The sequence below is a fragment of the Nanorana parkeri genome, unplaced genomic scaffold, assembly GCF_000935625.1.
Source record: "Nanorana parkeri isolate BGI_ZX_2015 unplaced genomic scaffold, ASM93562v1 scaffold1017, whole genome shotgun sequence".
In the NCBI taxonomy this organism is placed as follows: Eukaryota; Metazoa; Chordata; class Amphibia; order Anura; family Dicroglossidae; genus Nanorana; species Nanorana parkeri.
This window is the reverse complement of record NW_017307285.1, coordinates 565,943-574,507: the sequence shown is the minus strand read 5'-3', so window position 1 is coordinate 574,507 and position 8,565 is coordinate 565,943. Positions and strand designations below refer to the sequence as shown.

General features: G+C 45.5%; 1 protein-coding gene across 1 annotated transcript in view; it reads right to left on the bottom strand.

The window, feature by feature from the left end:
- LOC108795861 (galactoside 3(4)-L-fucosyltransferase-like) overlaps nucleotides 1-8,565 on the bottom strand; it is a 39,792-nt gene that overhangs the window by 29,021 nt on the left and 2,206 nt on the right. The window contains exons 2-3 of the mRNA XM_018567175.1: nucleotides 8,124-8,170; nucleotides 7,294-7,489 (exon numbers count right to left, since the gene is read on the bottom strand). Coding sequence (XP_018422677.1) covers nucleotides 7,294-7,489; nucleotides 8,124-8,170 — 243 coding nt within the window. The remainder of the gene's footprint in view (nucleotides 1-7,293; nucleotides 7,490-8,123; nucleotides 8,171-8,565) is intronic.

The window sequence follows — 8,565 nt, the reverse complement described above, 5'->3', positions numbered from 1 at the left end:
TTTTTTTAACCCCCTCATGACAGCGATGTTCAAAGTATGTCGCTGTCACTTAGTGACGGTGATATTGTATGCCAGGTGACCACTTTTAGATTTAGCTTTTAGAAGAAAAAAAGATTAAAATGTTAGGTTTTAGTTATAGGCCGAGTAGTACAGAAAAATGTCTAAAATCCTAGGGATGTGAGTTTTTTCCAAATAAAGGACAAATAAATGAATTTATTTTTTTTTTAGCTGTTTTTTGTAAAAAATACTACAATTCAAAACTGGGGAAAAGGTGTTTTCTTTCCGTTTGTTCCTCTTTTTTTATATTTTATTTGTCCTAAGTGAGGCGTTAGGTACACATGTGTGATATAAATATATAGTGCTATCTGTCCTCTAAAAAACAATATATTATATGTGTGTGTACACTTTGTAAGAAAGTATATTACTGCCATGGAAGAATCACACAGCAAAAATGTAAAAAGTGCGTCAGTCATTTACGAACAGAAACGAAAAACAAGCTCAGTCATGAAGGGGTTAAATATGGTGCCTGGGGGGTCCCCTTAAACTGCCTGTAAATTGGTGCATCTGTACAATGCATAGAACCCTTTGCAGCAAAAAGTGGCATTTATAAAGAAAACAAAAAGACATTTAAATTGCCAGTAATTGGTTTTCACTAAATCTTTTTTTTTACTTTTCAAAGTATTTTATTGGTTTTTAACAATTTTCCAAAAGAAACATAACATCAAACATAAATGTTCATACATACATACATTAATAGCTTCACTAAATCTTTTAAACAACTGCTGGTGGAGGCAGCCTGTATGAGGAGGCCACATTTTAGGACACTCGAAAATACGAGAATACATTCTGGTGCCTGTTTTGGAGACGTTGGATCAAAGTAACAACAGGTGCTTTAACATTGGGTGTTAGTGTTGGCGGTGCCTTCACACCGTAACCCTTCAGAGTTTTTTTTGACGAGTGCAGGGTTGGACCCTGCTCTAAAAATTCAAATTAATATATACCTGTCACACAGGTGTGGAAAAAATGGGCCTTTGTGTTGGTGCCTCCGCACTGTAACCTCTCGCAGTTCTTATTCTTATCGAGCGCAGGGATAGGCCCTGCTGTAACAAATTCAAATTATATGCACCTGTCACACAGGTGCCAAAAAAATTGGGCCTTGGGTGTTGGTGTTGTTACATCTCACAGTTACTCTTGGCGAGAGCAGGGATGGGCCCTGCTGTAAAAAAAATGTAAATGATATGCACCTGTTACGTGGGTGCGGAAAAACTGGGACTTGGTCGTTGGTGGTGCACTACACCGAGAACATTACTTAAAGATAGAATAATCACCCACAAAGTTAAGCAGCCTAGGCAGTCTAAAGGTGGCCATACACCTTACAACCATCGCATTACTTTCGTTGTGCAATGGTTGTTGATAAAAATTTTGTACGACCTGCCCATCATGGACAGGCAGATCGTACTTGCGATCATCGCAAGTCCTCCCTGCTGAGAGCAATGGTGAGCGGGCAGTGTGCACTTCCGCACCTCGGGTTGTGCGGCTTTCGTCTTGCGATCGCGCTACCAACCCGCTGAAAATTTTGGCAGGTTTTCTAGCGTGCTCGTTATACGAAAATCGTACGACCGTACAGTAAATGTGGTCGCACGCTGCCCATCAACCTTAGGATTATCGCACGATTGCAGGATCACCCGCGATTATCGTACGATAATCGTCAGTTGTATGGGCAGCGTTACAGAGTTTCCCGATCCCCGACAAATGTAATCAGTTACATCTGCATCAGGGGATTGATAGCTGTTGTTGATCCAGGACGGATTTATTTTGATAAATGTCAGCCGGTCAACGGAGTCTGTGGTCAGGCGCACTCTTATCTGTCGCAAAACCTCCAGCAGCACTGAATGTCCATTCGGAAAGCACGCTGGATGCAGGGCAGCCCAGTAGCACCATTACATATTGGGTAAATTCTGGCCAGTGATCCATTCTCAACTCCCAGTAAGCCAGTGGATCGTCTGCTGGAAAGATCTGCATGTCTGCTCTTGCCGTAGATAATCCTGCATCATATGATGCAGACGCTGCCGATGGGTGCCTAAAGCTAACAGACCTGGGTGCTGAGGACTAAAAAAATTTCTAAAGGCATTAGTCAGGCAGCCAACTTCTCCACCGCTCTTCCTTTGACCAACTGAAGCATCAGAAACGCCTCTTTCATAAAACGGTAACCTACCAGTGTCTGGAAAGGTGTTAAACAATATTCTGACTCCGATCGTTGTGATAGCGAAATATATCCCTTGCTGAGACCTCTATGCCTGGCCTGTATAAGCAGATATACTCACTGCGGACAATCCTCGTCAGATAGCTGAACTCGTCAATACCGATTCATTCAAAAGAGGTGTTTATTCTTTAACATCAGGTTACAGCAGATGATAGGAACAGCAGTTGAACGGTTATAGTATTGTGCGGTCAGAAGATGATGCCTTTCCTACGTACTGTGCAGATTACCTGTGTGTCCTAGTTACATGTGGCTTTCAACTGTGGCCATGACACAGGAAGTACTGCACACAGGAAGAAGGGAGGGGCATACATAGACTGGAAATATGTCGTCACATGGCGAACAGAAATACAGAAAAGACATGTGTGATATCACAAAGGCCACTAGATGGCAGCATAGGATAAGACATGGATTTGCTATGGGGAAAATAGTTAGGCAAAAACACACTATAATAACTCTATCTAAAACAATGCTAATATTAACTGAGGCTATGCATCTCATATTCTATGCCCCTATTGGGGCGGCACAAACAAGTTCAACACGGCCTCAAGTTGTTTCATCCTGTGCTCCCTCTGTGAGGGCAGGATGAGCTCTGCAACTTTACGCTTGTAACGTGGATCGAGAAGGGTTGCCAACCAGTATGCTCCAGCAGAAACACAAGAGGGATAGTGTCACTGATCTATCATTGTCATGGCTCCCCATCCTTGTCACCTCCTCAAATGGTGACAGTACAGTGCATGTATCCTTTATCAGCAGCCACTGTCATGGGGGGAAAAAAACCTGTCCTTGTGCCATGCTCACACATATACTCATTGATGGCCCTCTGCTGTGTAGGCAGCCTCTGCAGCATTGCCAAAATGGAGTTCCACCTGGTGGGCATATCACAAATCAGGCGGTTTGTGGGCAGGTGGAATTCACGTTCAATTTCAGCCAGACAAACACTGACTGGGAATAAGCACCTGAAATGGCTACAGACTTTTCTGGTCTGCCTCAGAAGATCTTGCAGCCCTGGGTACCTGGTTAAGAAACACTGCACCACCAAATTGAGGACGTGTGCCAAGCATGGTACATGTGTCAACTTTGCCTGTCGAAGGGCGGAGAGAAGGTTGCTGCCATTGTCGCATACAACCATTCCTGCCTCAAGCTGCCGTGAGCCTGCCGCTGCAGAGCTGAAAGAATCTCTGCCCTGGTGTGGCTCCTGTCCCCTAGACAAACTAGCTCAAGCACTGCATGGCATCTTTTAGCCTGAACTGCTGGTTCACAGGACAATTCAGCAGAAGAGGCCATCATGAAGGAGGAAGGAGAGGGGGTGGAGCAGACAGATCTCACATCATCACCACCAGCTTTTTAGAGGCATGGTGGTTGAACAAGCTCCAGCACTGAGCCCAATCCTGCATCCTTCCCAGCTGCAAGTAAAGTTACCCAGTGTGTGGTGAATTAAATATAACATCCCTGACCATGCTTGCAAGACCACGTGTCAGAGGTAATGTGGACCTTGCTGCTGTCTGCCTTATTCAACGAGGCCAAAACATTGCCTTCAACATGATGGTACAGAGCTGGAATGGCCTTACGTGAAGATAAATTTCGCTTGGAAACCTGCCACTGTGATACAGCACATTCTGCAAATTCACAGAAGGGGGCACAGTCCACCAGATGGAAAGGCAGCAGTTGTAAAGCTAGCAATTTGTCCAAGCTGGCATTTAGATGCTGAGCATGTGGATGGGTGGGACAGTATTTTTTTTTCACTGCAGCAGCTTGGGCAGCAAAAATTTGACTGGACAAATCTACAGCTGGTGGGCTGCTGGCATATTTGGCGTAAGGACCTGTGACACCCATTGCTATATCATCATCCCTGTCAGTGGAGGTTGTTGACATGGCATGACGTATAGTGGGGGTAGACATGACAGTTGAGGAGCAAGGAGAAGTGTGGACCTTTTTCTGGTGCTTTTGTCATTGGGCTGCACGGCAGGTAGTCAAGCACGTGGTAACCTGTTAAGGACTCGGACATCAAGAATCCGACATATATCTGTCCCTGGGCCAAATTCAGTACAAAGTGTGCACACTATCAGTGAAGAAATAAAACACGCTGACACAGAGTCAGAGAAAAGATACTTCTTTATTATTGTTCCGCATTGTTGTGTTTTATATAGGCAGCTGATAGCGTATATGTAAAAATAGCGTTTGCGATAGCTTTCTAGATTATAATTGGACTGATTCATTAAAGCGTAACCTCCTTCCAGGATGCTGACGTCTCGTCTTGGGTGTTGTTTCTCCTGGAGGCGCCATCTTGGTTTCTCATAGGAGGGGTGCTAAGTTGAGCAACTAACTAGGCAGCCATTTTGATTAAGGATTAATATGAACAGGAGCAATAACATATATATTACAATATATATTGAAATAGGCATTTTTATCGTAGTCACTTAACCACATCCATTACAACCAAGTGGCTGATGTTTTTGCCATGCTTGATCCGGTTGAGACAATGATTGTGAATAGCAATGCTGCAGTCTGCTGCACATGTGCTGAAAAACTCCCACACAGCTGAGTTCCTGGAAGTGTGCTAGGAGACAACAGCTCCCTGCACCTATGCAGCTCTGCTGTCTGATGCAATAGGGTGGCTGTTATAATGGCTGCCCCATTGTGGGCAGAGCCCATTACAAATCCTGCACAGCCCCCCTGAGACCCTGCAGACTGCAGGGCCTACAGGGGGCTATGCAGGATCTGTGAGGGGCTTTGCAGGGTCTCGGGCCTATGCAGGATCTGTGGTGGGCTCTGCCCACCATAGACCCCGCAGAGCTCACCACAAATCCTGCTAAGCCCCCCTGAAACCACAGCTTTCCTGCTATGCTAATAGCGGAACATGTCAAAAGCTGGATACAGTGTTTTCACTGTATCAAGCGACTGACAGGCCACACAAAAAGTATTAAACAGGAAGGGGTGGGGGTAAATGACCGTTGTCATTAAAATAGACATTTGCTGAATCTACTTATTGGAGTGCTGTTGACATTTTGTAGTATCTACGTGGAAAAGGTAAGACGGTACGCTGTAATCCCAAGTGTGGCTCGGGGTTACCGCTTACGTTACTGAAAATTAACCCCGAACCACACTCGGGAATACTGCCAGGGAGGTTAAAAGAACAAAAACACAAACAGTTTTTTTTGTAAAAAAAAAAAAAGTCTCCATCGATGTAATCCATCACTAATCATCGCTGTCGTCCAGCGATGTAGATCCACATCAATCACGATGGATGCCCACCAACCCATCTGATTCCCACGCAGGGCCGCCATCTGGGAGGTACGGCCGATACTCATGTAAGGGGCCCGGGAACCTTACATAGGTATTGGCCAACGGACCTACAGGCAAAATGCGAGGAGGTGGAGGCGGACGGGCCCCCTGCACACCGGAGCCCCTGTGTGCCAGTTGCCGGGGCCCGCACACTCCAGATCCTCACTTGGAGGGCTCTGTGCAGGCTTCCAGTGTCCCTGTCTCTCCCTGTCTTCACTGCACATTGGATTTTTAAAGATGGCCGCCGTGAGTAGCAGTGACCATCTGTAAATCTGGCAAGTGCACACATCCTATTTAATATATTGCCGATGATGAAATAAGGTGATGTGGAATAAGGAACGTACAGCATGGTATATAGAATGAGCCAGTGTGGAACAGGAAATGTACAGCATGGCATACACAACGAGTCAGTGTGGAATAGGGAATGTACAGCATGCTATATGGAGTGTACTAGAAGTTATGTTTGTTCCTTAATATAATGATTCCAGCTCTATTCAGCTAGTGCGGACCCGCAATTGATTGCATTGACAGATTAGCTAATCAGTCCCCTGGTCAGGAACCTAAGGATGAGGATAGGTCATACTTGTCAACTGTCCCATTTTTGCTGAGACAGTCCCATTGTTTAGGTAATTGTCCTGCGATGCCTGTGTCCCGAGTTGGTTCCTGGGAACACAGGGTGTGGCTCGTTGAGGGCAGGGCTGCCAATAGGGTGGTACAGACAACTAACTGGCATCGGTGGGGGTAGAATAATGACAGTGGACTGCTGCTGTCATTATTCAACCTCCATTGCTGCCGGTTAGTTGCTAGGCATTCTAGCAGTTAACCGGCGGCGCCGCGGGGGGTCTGACAGTCTTAGATGCAGATATACAGCTGGGAGGCTTATGGCACAAAAAGTGCACTGGTTTTTTTTTCAGGAGGATATGAAGGCAAAATGTATATCTTTCAGAGTACTACTTAAGTATATTGCTTCATGCTTGGGGCACCATCTTAGCAATGGACCCTGCCACCACAGGGCATTTCTCCCTCCCATGATTAACAGAGCGCAGGGAGTGGATCCAAAGGAGGATTCTGATTGGCTGCAAAGGTGGCCAAAACTTAAGCCCACTCCTAGCAACCAGGAAAAGGATTTTGTAACCCCTCTTGGAGCTGCAGGGAGAGCCCAGAAAGGATCAGCCAGAGTGGGGAGAGGGCCCCAGTTACCACTGCAGGTTAGTTATTAGGATTGCCTGGCATCGAATAATCACAGCAGAAGTTCGGTGTCTGCTGTCTCTGTGTGTTGGCTATGCTCTTCCTTTAGATTACTGTTCACTATAAGTGTTACCTTTGATGATTTACTCTTTTCAAAACTAATATGCACTTTGATGTCTTTTGGTATTTATTATGCTTGAACTGCCTTTATAATGTTTCACCAGGCAGGAAAACTAGTTTTAAAATATGACTTATACAATTATCTGTATTCTTGTTCTAGGTCTGTGCCTCAGAATGTTTTGAAGCCACTGAATCAGCAGGAAGTGCCAAGGAATAAGGAATCCCAGTAGGAGAATGGTAGTCTCCATATTCTCCTTGTAGGTGTAGATTTTCTTAAAGCCCAACTCCGTGCACAATAGCTTTAATGTAGTTCAGTAAATTGTAGAGGTCCTTTGTTGTAAATCCATCTGCCGTAATTAGATCTGATTCCTTCTCTCCGCAAATCTTTAGTATACCTGCGGGTGGAAATCTAGCCTCCGTGCAAGTCTCCTAGACCTCACCTATGAAGTCGCATCTCCGTCCCCCACTCCTCCTGACCAATCACAAAATGGAGTCTGGGCTGTTTGCTTTGTGATTGGCCAGGAGAAGAAGGGGATGGAAATGTGACCTCAGCGCTGAGGTCTACGCGATGTGCTGTGCTGCAGCAGAAGTGGGTGCGGAAGTTCAGCAGGAGCTGGACTTCTATCCACAGGTATACTGAAAATGTATGGGTAGAAGAAGGAATATCTAATTATAAAAGGTGAATTTACATCAAAGGTCCTCTACAACCTACTGAACTGCAGTCAATTTGTTGTGCCCGGAGCTGAGCTTCAAAGAGGAACTCTAGGAATCCCAAAAATTAAACCTTGCAGTGGGCTACTCCCGCACTGCAAGAGTTAACTGCTTGTCTTGGTCTAGTGGCTGGAATACAGATGTACTCACCTGATCCTCGATCCCACAGCAGTCAGTGCTCACCTCTCTCCCCCTCTACTCCGGCTGTGGTATGTGCCTTGGCATCCTCAAGTCTAATGCAGGTAAATGGACCTGCATTAGATGTGATGACAGCAGCAGGGCTTAGACTGCTGGAGCCAAGGGAAGAGGAGGCTGCTGGGATCAGGAAAGTTTTTTTTTTTTTTTATTGCAGCCCCTAGAACAAAACGAGCAGTTAACCCTTGAAGTGTGGGGCTCCACTGCAAAGGTTAACATTTAGATTCCTGGAGTTCCACTTTAAAGTTGCACTTTGAATTTTAAAAAAACACAGTATTTTTGCTGCATGTGATTGGATGATTGAAATAAGCTCAACATTCATTAAGCTAAATGAATGTTCTCTTTGCAAAGTTAATTTTTTTACCACAATTCTGTGCGATCAGAATCACCAGAATTCCCTCCACTTTAAACCTGTGGACCAGATGAGGAAGGAGTTAAAGAGGAGTAACGGCATAGATCGTGTTGAACTAATCCAACTGAGTCATCAGAGAATCCTCTGTTGCTAGAGGATCCCTTGCTCTGAAGATAAACTTGCCCCATTTGTTGTTGAATCTGGGAGATAGGAGGTCCATGTCCAGTGTTCCCCACCTGTAACAGGTAAAGTGTGACAAAACCTGATAAATGGTACACACTAGCTGCTGAAAGTAGGGGAGGTTATATGGCTTGTACTTTGACAGCATCATTATCAGGGAGTAGCAAGGAGAGCTCTCACATAGATTCTTGCTGTGTGGCCTGGGCCGGATTTACTCTCTCTGCTGCCCCAAGGTCAGATTCCACAATGCGCCCCCCTCCCTGCCAACCCCCCC